This window comes from Pteropus alecto, unplaced genomic scaffold, assembly GCF_000325575.1.
Source record: "Pteropus alecto unplaced genomic scaffold, ASM32557v1 scaffold171, whole genome shotgun sequence".
Lineage (NCBI taxonomy): Eukaryota > Metazoa > Chordata > Mammalia > Chiroptera > Pteropodidae > Pteropus > Pteropus alecto.
Genome location: NW_006431925.1, coordinates 5694935 through 5709202, shown reverse-complemented (window position 1 = coordinate 5709202; position 14268 = coordinate 5694935). Strand labels below are relative to the sequence as shown.

Below are 14268 nucleotides of genomic sequence, written 5' to 3'. Positions count from 1 at the left end.
CAGAAAGTTACATATGGTATGATCTCACTTATAGAACATTCTGGAACTGGCAAAATTATAACAAATCAGTGGTTGCCAAGGGTTACATATAGAAGGGAATGAGGAAAAGGAAGGGTATGGTTATAAAAGGACAACCAGAGGGATCTGGTGGTGACAGAATTGTTTTGCACCTTGACTATGGTGGTAGACACAGAAACCTAAATGTGAAAAATTACAGAGAACTAAATACAAACACACAAATGAGTATAAAGTAAAACTGGGGAATCATATTAATGTCAACATCCTTACTGGATCATATTAATGTAAATATCCTTACCATAATATTGTATTATAACGTTCCAAGATGTTACCTTTGTGAGAAACTGGGCAAAAAGTACATGGGATCTCTCTTACAATGGCATGTCAATCTACAATTATCTCACATTAAAATGATTTTTTTAAAAGTCATTGTAATAAGTTATGACAACCTCAGACTATGAAAATAAAATGAAAATATATTTTACAGCAGAACACAGATCAGCTAAGTAGGACAAACAGTGATAAGCACGCAGCTTTGGCTTACAGTAGCTCCTTTCTGAAAATATATGCTTACCCAATTATGGTGAAAATTGGGAAGTAAAATCTATGATGTATGAGGAAAAACCTGCATTTCCTAATGAGGAGGTACAAACATATGTTTTTCCTTAAAGACCACATTCTGCTATACAGGGTTTCTCAACTTCAGTATTACTGACATTGTGGGTTGTATAATCCTTTGTTGTGGGATATCATCTATAAATTTTAGGTGGCTTCAGAGAATCCCTAGCCTCTACCCAATAGGTACCAGTAGCAACTCTCCGTCCTAGTTAACAACCTCCACCCCAGTTAACAACCAAAAATGTCTCCAGACATTGTGAGATGCTTCATGTAAAGCAAAAGTGACCCTGATTGAGAATCAGTGTGCTAAGCCAATAAAAACAAGGGTCAAGAACTCAAGTTTTGGGAAGTCTGAGAATTTTAACTTTAAAATAGGTCAATACATAACTCAAGATTGAGATACACTACCGCAAGGCACACAAATATGAATGGTAATCATAAGTGCCCTCAACAAGCTTACGATGTAGGAAGAAAAACAAAATTTATTAAACTACAAAGCAATACTACTACTACAGGGTGATTACTTTAGGTGGGAAGTGTTCCATTATAGCATAAGAATAAGAAAGAAGGCTTTTGTGGGAGCCCGGACTCCATGAAGGAGGTATACTTAACCCTTTTTGTAAAAGTCTATGAAAGCTATAGGTGCTGGATGAGAGTCCAAACACACTTTGAAAATCAGGGATGTTGTGAAGGCTCTTTGACATCCTTAAGCTAATACCAGGTGAAAAGAGGAAAAAGAAAATAACTGAGGGTAAATAAATGTGGTCTGGGTTCTTGTATGCACTAACAGACAAACTGGTTCTAGCACTGATTCATCTCTAAGACAACATCTTCCTCTTAAGCATTTTGACATATACCCGGCATGTATTTTATTGATGCCATTAACAAGTTTATGAACAAAAAACTACACCTAAAGTCACCTCATCTGTTAGAGGGTCCTAGCAAAACACTTAGCTATTCAAGTGAATAATCAGTGGATTTCTTCTCAGCTTCCCAAAATATGTATTTTAAAATATATTCGAATGAAAATAAGTTTTCTATCATACTCAGCATATCCTTCTTAAAATAACTGTTTCTCTCTCCGCTTCCATCTCATCTGTTTCCAACTCTGTTACTCTACTGGTTGCCAATCAGAACACCAGTAAAGAATAGAGTGTCTTCCTCCTCCCTAACATCAACAGAGGATCTTAAGCTAAGAGTCCACAGCTTTAGGAAGTATATGTAACCCTCAAAATTCCAATAAAATTTTGTGCATGTGCATTTTTCCAGGGAAAATACTCAAACCTGTGTTCAGATTTTTAAAGGCTATGGACAATTTTTAAAAAGTTCAAAACATTTTACACAAAGTATGTACCTTTTACTTGGACAAAGTTAGCTAAAATCACAAGCTCACTTTTGTCACACCCTTATATTTTGCTCTAAGAATTGGAAATATCAAAAATTACTGCTTTTAAAAAGCAGTGTTCCTTCTACCAGGGGTTCTTTTTACACAGTAATAGATTAAGTCCCATTTTCTTGAAGCCTCTTTCAAAATATCAGTTTGCAAGACAAGAAAACATTACAGGACTATAAATCATAAAACTGTACCTATTGTAGAAATAACTCTCCTTAGATTGAGACAACATGTCATTTTGGAGCACATAAAATTGACAACCCTATAAACTTACCTATAAGTTTTACAATAGTAACAATTATACACTGATATAAAATTATAATAAGAACACAACTCTTAGGTTATAGGAGTTAAGTGTCTCCTTGATATATTAACTAAATATATTTTAAGAATTAAATTTAAGAATTAAAATTAACATGCTGCAGAAATAAAGAGTAATTTCAATAACTTATGTTATGCCGGCTTTTGCTAAACATTCAATAATATGCTGCTATGAAAGCTAAGGGAGGAAAAAATCAAGTCTGAATAGAAAGCCACAATGAAAAAGTTTATATTTGCTTTTAAATTAGTGAAAACAAGCATACCACTGACACGCCATTTAAATTGTCTCAAGGGAATACAGGAATCAGAAATATACTTTAAAAACTGACTACTAGTTACATTTTGATCTGAATTTGCAAAGTAATAAATCATGGTCAAATGGACATCACAGAAGACATAATAGTAAAATATAGGCAAAAATACTTACATTATATATCCATACATGTATAACACCATAGATTGATATAGCCAGCACCAGAAACTAAAAGTACTTACCCTATAACTTATGCATTTTGATATAGTCAAACAACAGTTCAATACAGACATGTTTTCACATATTTCCTTACTTTTATCTCAATGAACAATTTACGGATCAAAAGGAAATTCTGGTTATCACTGTTTGGTTAACAGTATTTTAAAAAGAATTTTAGTTAATAAAGACTGAAGTTCCAGAAGTTGGAAGTCGAATAATTCTAAACCCAAGATTTACTATATTCTAAAAGATCTACCACATTAATACCATGGTATCAATTCACTATTTACTAATATTAAATTAACACCTTGTGACTCAATACATACATACAGAGATCTCTTCAGTTTTTAAAGAAAACATACCTAACTCTGGTATTCTTCCCCAAACAGGCTCCAAATCCTATTACAATGGATAAAACATTAGAATCTTCTAACACACTATTTGATTGTGTTATTTAGTAAGAAGGGAGCAGTAAAATACATATGGACTGGACAGAACATTTGAGAATGAAATAGGAATTTGTAGTTGCTAATACAACTAAGAAGTTGAAAAAATTCAGGTCCGGGAAAGAAGATAGGAAAACAATTTAAAAAGCTGAAAATGAAAATCATCAGAATACCAGCTTACTCGGAAATGGACCAGTATTTTAGTAAGATAGCCCCAAAATAGATACAGAAAACAAACTAGCTTCAACACAGGTACCTCACTTCTTTGAATAGATGTTAAAACAGCGGCAATTTTATCAATATAACTAAAATTTTCTCATTCAGTTTATTCTCTTAAAGCACTGTTTTTCAAACAGCTATAGGTTATAAAATCAATTCAGCGGGTCACAACCAGCTCTTCATTTTTTCCACTGTAATAGACTAAAAAATCAAAACAACGTATATAGTAGAGGTTAAATATCATTTTATGAGATTTCATCTATGTAGAAGTATTTACATGTATAAATGGGTAAAAATTAAAAAAATAATTCTCACTCATGGTTGTAATAAAGAAATGTCTTGGAGATTTTCTTCCCATAACTAATACTAAATTCATTTTTGAGTACAAAATTAAAGACAAGCATAAAGCCTTCTCTGATTGGCAAGAATGACAACTAAGACTAGTTTAAGAGAAACAGATCTCTGAGCCTTCCTTAGATGCCACTAATGCTCAAATGACTGAGGAAAGATTGCATGACTGAGGAAAGATTCCTAGACTGCGGCTCCCATCGTGGAATCAAAGAATGAAGGTAAACAGAATGAACTTTTCTCTTAGAGAAAAAAAAAAAAGGTAAAAAGTGCATAAACTCAGAAATCATAGGCTTACTTAAAAAATGAGTCAGAAACTAATCCAGCAAATGGGACACAGGACTGTTTTGAAATACAGGAAGAATACACTGGGATATTTCAAGGCCTGATGCACACTACAATAGGAGCTATTGAGCACCACTATATGCCAGGTACTTGAAACACAGTTCCAATTTCTAGCACAATTCCAAAGGAAGTATTATACAGATGATCCTCAATTTATGATGGGGTTACATCCTGATAAACGCATCATGGAATGAAAATATTTCAAGTCAAAAATGCATTTAATATATCTAACCTACTGAACATCATAGTTTAGCCTACCCTACCTTAAACATGCTCAGTACATAATATCCAAAATCTGCTGGCAACATAGTACACTGTAGAGTATCAATCATCTACCTTGTGATCACATGCCTATTCAGGAGCAAGTAGCTCACTACCACTCAGCATCATGAGTATCATACCACATATCACTAATCTGGGAAAAGATCAAAATTCAAAAATTTGAAGTATGGTTTCTACTGACTGTGTATCACTTCCTAAAGTCAAAAAATCTTAAGTCGAACCATTTAAGTCAGGGACCACCTGTTATTACTAATTTACAGGTGAGGCAATCAGCTAAGAAAGGGTAAGTGGTTTACTCTTATTCTCTACCTACTGTTCTTAAGGATCATCTTTGCTACTTGGCCATTCAACATTGGCAGTTCCTTCTCAACGCTCTGTTAGGCACTTTAAATTCACTCCCTAGGTCATTTCACCTACTGTTATCACTACTTCACTGTCTCCTAAATATGTAGCTAAAACTCAGATCTCTCCTCTGAGAACCCATATATCTAACTGCCAAACTTACATCTGCACCTGAACTCTAAAACCAGGTATAATTTCCACGCTCCAACACCAAATCGGGTAAATTTCGAATGCTCTACATCATGAACAGCATCATCACTGATAAAGCTGTATTACCCTGCTGGTTTTTAGCTTATGCAGCTGTATTACCCTAAAATTATTTATTATCTGGCTCTTTACAGAATGTTAACTCTGCCTTAAATCAATGACCAGCCACAGTGACCTCCTTTAAGAACATACTGCATTTCCTCTCACCACATGAACATTCTATTCATTCAGCATTATTCTTCCACCCCCCTAACCATTCCCCCAAGTCCTCGTCATCTGTGACTTAAATGACATCTCTCAAGGAAGTCTTTTCTCACCCTACAGACCATCACACCAGCCTCATTTCAAGTGTTCAATAGATTCATGCGGCTACCATGTTGAAGGACAGCTCCAAGCCAGAGGTCTGTGGTTTTGGAGATCTCTATTCTATTTGTCAATGTACCTATTCAAAAACCAAGACCGTATTACATCTGATAGGATAAGCACACACACAGCTTCACCATTCCACCTCTGCCTTTCTTATTCACAAGTGTGCTGGCTATTCTAGATTCACTGCTCTTTCATATATGGATTAGCATCAGTGTGAAATTTCTTGAAAACCCTTGATATTTTGAATGAAACAATAATGAATCCAGAGAGCAGTATGAAGAGCAACAACTTTATGTCATATTTGTGAACAGAAAGGCACTTGCTTCCCATTTATTTAGGTCTTTAATGTCTTTCAATACATACAGTTTTGTATATGATGTTTTTACTTCTAGGCACTTGATAATCTGCCATGCTTTTGTAAATGGTATATAGTTGTCACTGCTGATGTACAGAGATGCAATTGACTTCTGATTTCTGATCTTACATCGAGCTATTCTGCAAACTCTTTTATCAGTACTAATAATTTACCTGCAGCTCCTTTTTGGTTTTTACACAATCACATCAACCAAAAATAACAATTCTGTTTCCTCCATTCTAATACTCACACTTTTAGTTTTTCTTATTGCTTTGAATACAATTTCTATATAATACTGAAAAGAAGTGGTGACGGTGTATACATTTTGCCTTGTTCCTGGTTGAAAGGGGAATCCATTTCCCCATTAAGGATGTTTATTAGATACTTTTTTTGAAGTTAAAAAAGTTTATCATCTGTTCATAATACAGCAGCTTTTTCATGCATTTAAATTTTATCAAGTGCTTTTTATATACTACTGGATGTTTTTGCTATTATATGTCCAAAATCCCATATCTAAAATCTTTGGGTCAAGATACATTTTAGAATTTAGAAATTTCTAGTTGTGAGCCATATGTATAGTACAAAAAATGTCTATTATGTAACAATCCCAGCTAATTGTGGGTTAGTAACCTGTACTCAAAATACATTAATATTTCTTCAGAAAACTGTATGGATATTCACTTTAAATAAGATAAACAATGATTTTAAGTAGTCTAACATCAGTTTGAATTGGGTTTTATCAACAAAAACAAGTCAAATCAGGTTGTGCTGCCAAGTTCTAAAACAGATTTTTGATTTTCAGAGGTTATTGAACTTCAGAATTGCAATTAAGGGTCTTTGGACTTGTCTTTTATTTAGGGTGTTTGCACGTACACTGGTAATTAAAATGAGACTATAGTTTTCCTTTCTTATGTCATCCTTGTCTGATCCTGGAATTAAGGATAGGTGACTTCAGAGAATAAATTAAAAAATGTGTTCTCCTGCTTTCCATTTTCTCAATTTGTAGAACACTGAAATGATTTGTTCCTTGAAAAATCTCCTGAAAAATTATCTGGGCCTAGTATTCGTGGCAAGATATAACTACTACTTCACAATTTATATAACAGTTACAAGATTATTCAAAGCTTTCCTCTCTAGACAAATTATATTTTTTTAGAATTTTAATTTTTAAAAATTTTCAAATTTGTTTACTTATAATTGTTGATAGTATTTTCTATTATCTTTTTAATCTTATCTACCTGTAATTATGTTTCCCTTTTCATTCTTGGTGTTGACTTATGCCTTTTCTTTTTTATTTTATTTTTGATGATGTCTTGCCAGATGTATGTTCCAGTCTTCTTAAAAATCAACTTCTAGGGGGCGGCTCTATAGTGTAATGGTTAGCACGTCTGCTTTACACGCAGAATGTCCTGGGTTCACGTCCCAAGTGGAGCCACGGATCATACCCCGGGTGCGTCAGACCCCGGGTGCCCGCAGCGAATGCGTGGGGGGAGATGCCCTGCTTCAGAGATCCAGTTCTTTAAAAAAAAAAAAAAAAAAAAAAAAGGGAGATGGCAACATCTGTGGTTAGGGGTGAAGGTGGAAGTGGCGGGGGGGGAGGGGAATTTAAAAAAAGGAAAAAAATCAACTTCTACCTTTGATTTCTCATTTTGCCTCTGTATCCCACTTTATTTTTTTTTGTTTGTGAAAAACAAATTAATAATGTGACAAAATGTTTATGCGTTTGGTGGGGGAAAAAAAAGGCAGGATAAAAACTGCAAATGTTGTTTTCCAGAAAAACAAAGAGAAGGAAGAAGGGAGGGATAAATGGAGGAACAGAGAGTGGAAGTAAACATACCAAAATTAAAATAATGCTTATCTCTAGGAAACAGTATCATGGATGATTGTTATCATTTTATAATTTCCTGAATTTTCATAATATTTCACAGTGGGCATATATTACTTTTATAATCAGAAAAAAATATTTTTATTTAACATAAATCTTAAAGATAAAGAAATACTGGTTTTAATATTGTTCTCAATCTTTTAACCATAAAAATAATGGCCTGTTATATTAGATGCTGATCATGCTTTACAAAAATAGACAAAATGACTACATACGCCTGGGTCTGAAAGAAATCAAGTAAATAGTCAAACTTTGATTAAAAAAATATACTGTAGTTCTCAAATTTTAGCTTGTATAAAAATTGTTGGACATCTAGTTAGAAATGCAGATTTCTCCCAGACAAGAAAAAGCTAAAGGACTTTATCAACACCAAACCAGTATTAAAAGAAATGTTAAAGGGACAAAAAAGAGGAGGAGGAAGAGGAAGAGGTGGGGAGAAGAAAAAAGATTAAAAATATCCTTACCACTTTAAAACTGAATGTGTACATCAACCTCTAAACTACCTGATGCACTCTCTGCCTGACTTGCAACCCAAAGTCCAAACCAACTTTCCTTACTGCTCAGATTCTGTTAACTGTTTTTGGATTTAAATTAGCTATTCAGTTTAGCAGAATCTTATAAAATGCAATGTAATTTCACAATACCTTGAATTAGAACAGTTTCCTATCATATCTCACCTTGCTTAATCACAATTTCATGCCTCTGTACAAATGATTTTCCCCACCTAAAATACCTTTTCTCCTTAAAAGTCAATCAACATGCTCAAAACCAACGATTTACTTTTTTCATGAAGTTTTATGAAACTAATGCCACACACTCTATAGTGACCTCTCATCATGTATTCCCCTAATATTTATATCTGAACAATACTATCTCAAAATAGCATACATACTTTTTTACTTAACAAATTTACCACATGCCAAGCACTCTAAATCAATGTGAACTTATTTCTCCTAAGAACCCTAAGAAGTATGATTAGATCAATTTTCCTCGATAGAGGTACAGAGAAGTTACGCACACAGCTGGTAAATGGCAGAGCCTGGATTCAAATCCCGAAGTCTGGCTCTAGACCATGTGCTCTTAACTATTACACTACGCTTCCTTGCTCCCTTAAATTGCTTGTAATACATTTCAACTTTGCCCCAAGCTCAAGGCATTGTCTCTCAAACTAACATTCAAACTCTTTAAGGGATGCACGTCTTTAACTTTTTATATCCTTCAACAGCTTTTTTATAGACTTAAGCATATTTTTAGTGAATACTTGCTGAATTGAAACATAAGAAACTTTAAGTACTCAAGTCCAGTTTACACTATGAGAATAATTTTTAGGCAAACTAAGCTGCAATAAAGTGCTCCAGCCTTTCTATAATGCTTAAAGGAAAAATACCATAGATAACTGTAAAATAGCCACAGAGAGATCCAAGGCATTTCACTGTGTATATATAAAATATCAAGCCCTAAAATATAACTGTGGCACAAAACTGTATGTATGAAGTTGCATTGTACCCTATGTTTATCTTTGGAAGGCCATTTGTCCCAGAAACTAAATGTTTAAGTGACACCAGATTTAAAAAATTACTTACAGATCTAAACACTTATAAAACGTAATTTCTTTAATTTTCTTATAATTCGAATATTATAATACATGAATCTAAAAATTAAAACATAATATAAAAGTGCAAGGAAATTCCCTAACAACTCTAAGAGTAAGACAGCTGAGACTACTGAGTTAAACCAACAGAAAGCAGATTATAAATACAACTCAAGCCAAATCATCCCTTCAAGTGAGAAAAAGGCTGACGCCAAATGAAAAGAGGTATATTATATGAAGTATTGAGTGGAGCTATCTGCAAGTGAGGAAGAAGAGAACCTAGGTCTGATATTAATTTCCATTTGTATTTGTGGCTAGGAATAATAAAAATTAAAGACAAATTACTGTAGTCAGTGAATGTAAGATGCCTGTGACTGAAAACAGCACCATTATTTTATGTACCTCCAAAAAAGGAAGGAAAAAAACCCTGTTACTTTAATTATGATATGCCATCAATTGTTAGACAAACCCAGATTTAAAAAATGTTTTAAAAAATAGATTTTAGAATTAATGAAATATAGTTAAGTGACTAGGTAGGATGAATCAGACATGAGATTTAATTCAATTCAGGAAACGTTACCATTAACTATAATCAGAAACTATGCTAAAATTTAAGGACATAAATACAATTCGGCAGACTCCTTCCCCCTCACAGTGCTCGCAGTTAAGAAATTAACGCTGAAAGAGATATTGGAATAATAAATATCAAATGACTGAAATACTCATGCCTTTTGTACATTAATCCTAAAGAAATAATGCGAAAGGAATATACTTTTATGCAAATTGGCCACTGCAACAAAAGAGAGTAAAATTTGAAACTTCGAAGCCTAACCATTAGGTTTTTTGCTAAATGGAAAACTATGTAATGACTTAAAGTATAACTTGAAAGACTGTGGAGCAACATAAAGAAATACAATTAAGGAAAAAAGTATGGAAAAATATATGTATACACCAATTCTAACTAAATAAGAATTAGGTATAATAAGAGGAAGATAAAAAGAATATTATTGGGACATAGGTTCAAAATGTTCAAAACCTTGTTTTTAAACAAAATCTATGTTTCTAAACATAGATCGTAGATTAAATAATACAGTAGTAGTCCTCTCCCGCCATCCACGGCTTTCCTTTCTGCAGTTTCAGTTACCTGCATCAACTTCGGTCAGAAAATATCAAATGGAAAAGTCCAGAAACAAACAATTCATTAAGTTTTAAATTACACGCTGGGTAGCATAATGAAACCTCTCGCTGTCCCCACCCAACCCAGGACAAGGATTATCCCTTTGTCAGGGTATTTGTATATGTCACCACCTCCTCGGTCACTTAATAGCCATCTAGGTTATCAAATCAACTGTATCACAGTACTTATGTTCAAGTACCAATTACTTACTTAATAATGCCACATTCACATGACTTCTATTAGAGCACACTGTAATTGTTCTACATTATTATTATTAATCTCTTAACTGTACTAATCTATAAATTAAACTTTATCATATATATATGTGAAAAAGCATAGTACACATACAGTTTGATACTATCTGCAATTTCAGGCATTTGCTGGGGACCTTGGAACATATCCCCTATGGATAAGGGGGGATTACTTAGTATCATTTAATTGTTAAATTTCCTCATTTTGGTATTAGTATTATTGCTATTAAGAGAATGTTCTTGTTCTTAGGAAATACATAATAAAGTATTTAATGGTAAAAAGAGTACAGTATTTCCAACTTGATTTCAAAGGGCTCAAAAACATATAAACAAATCCCAATATACACACACGCACGCATGTTGGACAAAATATAAACAGTCGGTAAATCACAGTAAAGGATATACAAGAGCTCCTGTTACTCTTCCTGCAACTATCACTAAGTCAAAGTCACATCAAATTAACAAGTTAGCAAAACAATTAAGTAGACTTGTGATCAAAAATGGAAAAATACAAAAATAAATGCAATTTAAAATGGAAAGACTGTGGATGCTCTAATTTTGTTAATAAGCATTAAGTAATTTTAATAACTTAAGCAAATTAAAAGAAAAATACAGAAGTCTTTTGGTAGTGATAAAATATGAAGTGAGGAGTAGTATGCTCAAGTGACTGTGATGATGCCAGATATGTAGTTAGTAGGATGTCATGAGTTGAGTTGTGCTTTAAGTCTAGATGAGTCTTATTTCAAAATAGTTTACTTGCTCGATCCAGAAAATAGCTAATGATAAAATAAAGAAATATTATATCTTAAACTTAGAAAATAAAATGGAGTCTACGCAACCATAATGGGCAGCAATTATTGTATGTAGAAAAACTAGAATAAGCTTACTCAAAATATCTGTATCTTTAATTGGGCTTAATAAACAGCAGTCAGATGTAGTAAATATTAAGACTATGGACTTAACTGATGAAAAAATTATCAATATATAGAATAAAAGCCTATTGAATGCTATCTTAAAACCATAAAAACCTTGAATAAAAATTTGTGAACACTCAAGTGTCAAATAGTATTGGAAGTGAAGATGCTAAAGTACCACTGTGAAAAAGATCTAAAAAAAATTATTAAATACAACTTTAATAATATACATATTTAGGTCTCGAATGCTTAACACCATGACATAAATTGGTGACTAAAATATAAGACAAAAACTTGCTATTTGGTCAGAATTCTAAAATTCAAACTTAAGAAAGCTTTCTGTAAACCTTTAGACAGTATACCACTATCCACAAAAAAAGCTGCCTGGAGAAGTTAATAAATTTCCAAGACTACAAATTATTATTTTATTGTATTCTTCATATCCTTGAGTGATGTAGGTATAACAAATTAATATTGCAAAACTGATAGGTCAGAAGAAAAAAAGAGACAAATGTGTTGCACACAAACAGAAAAAAGATAACAAAATCCCTTGGTATCTGGGTTTCTGTAAAGAGAATAAACATATTCACCCATAATTTTTATGCTTAAGAATATGAAATCAAATTTCTATCCCAAATAAAACACAAATGAAATACAATAAAGAGTAATGAAAAATAATTTGTCCTCACAAAATATTCAGAAAATTAAAAAGAGCTAATTATATTTACTGAATTATATAAAGCAGCTTAAGTTTTCACTGATGTCAAATCTTTAAAAAAAAAATAATTTTTAAAAGGCAAAAGCAAACATCTTTATAAACATACTGACCATAAATTAAACTTACCTTTTTATCTTCTTTTACTTTATGAGTTTTCTTTTTCATTTTCTTATCATCTAATTCCTGGTCTGAAGTGATTGCAGGGTTATCAATACCACCTTTCCATGTTTCAACAGGAGAAAGAAGTGGGTCTTCTTCACTTCCACGATGTCTTCCTTTTCTTTTTGTTTTAGAAGTAGTGAAAGCCTCATCATCACTTGCATCTGAATGCGTTCTTCTATAGTATGATTTGGCTTTACTAAACAGGGTTTTAGATTTATACTTGTATTTTGAAGGCCTCCGTTCCCCATGACTTTTTGAGGTTCTATCGGAAAATCCATTTTCTTCATCTCCTTGAGTGTTATTTACAAAGGAGTTTCGAATTTTAATAATGCGATTCTGACTATCATCTGGGACAACATATATCTCATCAGAATAGCCCTTCTGTTTGAAAATTGTGTCAATGGGTTCCGCATAGTTATCCGAAGAATCCATATCTTCAGGATGTGCCAAAGGCACCCGGGAAGTCTGTTTTCTTGGATTTTTACCAATACCAGCTTCAATTGTTTTTAAAAGGTTTGGATCCAATTTTTTCACATTTGTCTTAGGTACAACTGGTTTAGGTTTAATAGGTGGAGGCACTTTATGGTTGCGTTCGTGGTCATGACAGTTGGGGGTACTATGAATAGGATATTCATTGCCTTCCAAATCTAATCTATATCTGGAACGGTCACTAGGTGTCGGAAGCAACTGTACATCATCCCCAATAGGACTATAAGGAGGTGGTGCTTCTGTATCATCATCTGAATCAGGGTAGTTATTATAAGGAAAACAGTCTCTGGGAGATGGTAGAAAAACATCCTCACTTTGATGGGTTGATTCCCTTGTATTATCTGATAAATATGAATTTTCTATCATATTTTTTTTCTCTAGAACATCACTGAAAAACAGTGTAAAGACCTCGGTTTGCCGATGATACTGAGATAAAGAATACAGTGCTGTAAATTTAGCAGTGATCTCTGTTGCAATGTGTTCTCCTTCAGTCATTAACTCCTTGATAGCCTCATTTTCAAAAAAATCTGCTTGGCTGTCGGTAACTGCCACCAGCTGTACAGGAATGGTGTCCTGAACTTCTGAGAGAAATGCTCGAAGCATTCCCATTGATGCTTTCCGTTTGGCAGAATAAACTAATATATATCCATGAACCAGTTCATCTTTCCTTACTCCAATTGATGAATGATATGATAATATTGTGATCTGTATTCGCCTCCTTTTTTCGCCAATGATTTTATCAAGCATTAGGGAATTATTCTGTCCAGCTTGAGCAGCACTGCAAGAATGAGAATCAAGGAAGGGTGAAAGAATAAGATCCACACTAAATGGATCACCACACATGGCACACATGACAATTCTCAAGTCGGCTTCTGATACATCCTTATTGGTGGGAACTGGGCTCACCACATCTAAATTATGTTTAACTGATTCTAATACTCCTCTTAGAGCTTGCTTTACTTGGGTTTCATTAAATTTGCGAGGATATGTACCAGCAGGTACATCTACAAACGGGCACTGTAACTTGTTTGCCAACTGTTGCCCTTGGTGCCTGAGAATTGGCAGATTCTTACTAATAGAATCTCTCTGATTAGCCAGAATTAATGTAAATGGAAGATTAGCCATATATTTATCTTTTCGGATCTGAGAAGCTTCAGTCCTTATTTTTCCAATAAACTCCCCAATAAAATTCAGTGACTCAATGGAGTTAAATACACAGAAGCACCCATGTGGTTTAAAGGCGGCAGTCCATAACTGACTTAAAAAGTAAGGCGACTTGGCATCAACTGGTCGAAGATCAAGTTCATAAATTTTTCCATCTAAGGCATACTCATCATCAGTGGATT

General features: G+C 33.5%; 1 protein-coding gene across 1 annotated transcript in view; it reads right to left on the bottom strand.

Annotated features, from left to right (window-relative positions):
* ARHGAP5 (Rho GTPase activating protein 5) overlaps nucleotides 1–14268 on the bottom strand; it is a 61398-nt gene that overhangs the window by 40415 nt on the left and 6715 nt on the right. The window contains exon 3 of the mRNA XM_015585518.2: nucleotides 12398–14263. Within this exon, the coding sequence (XP_015441004.1) occupies nucleotides 12398–14263 (1866 nt within the window). The remainder of the gene's footprint in view (nucleotides 1–12397; nucleotides 14264–14268) is intronic.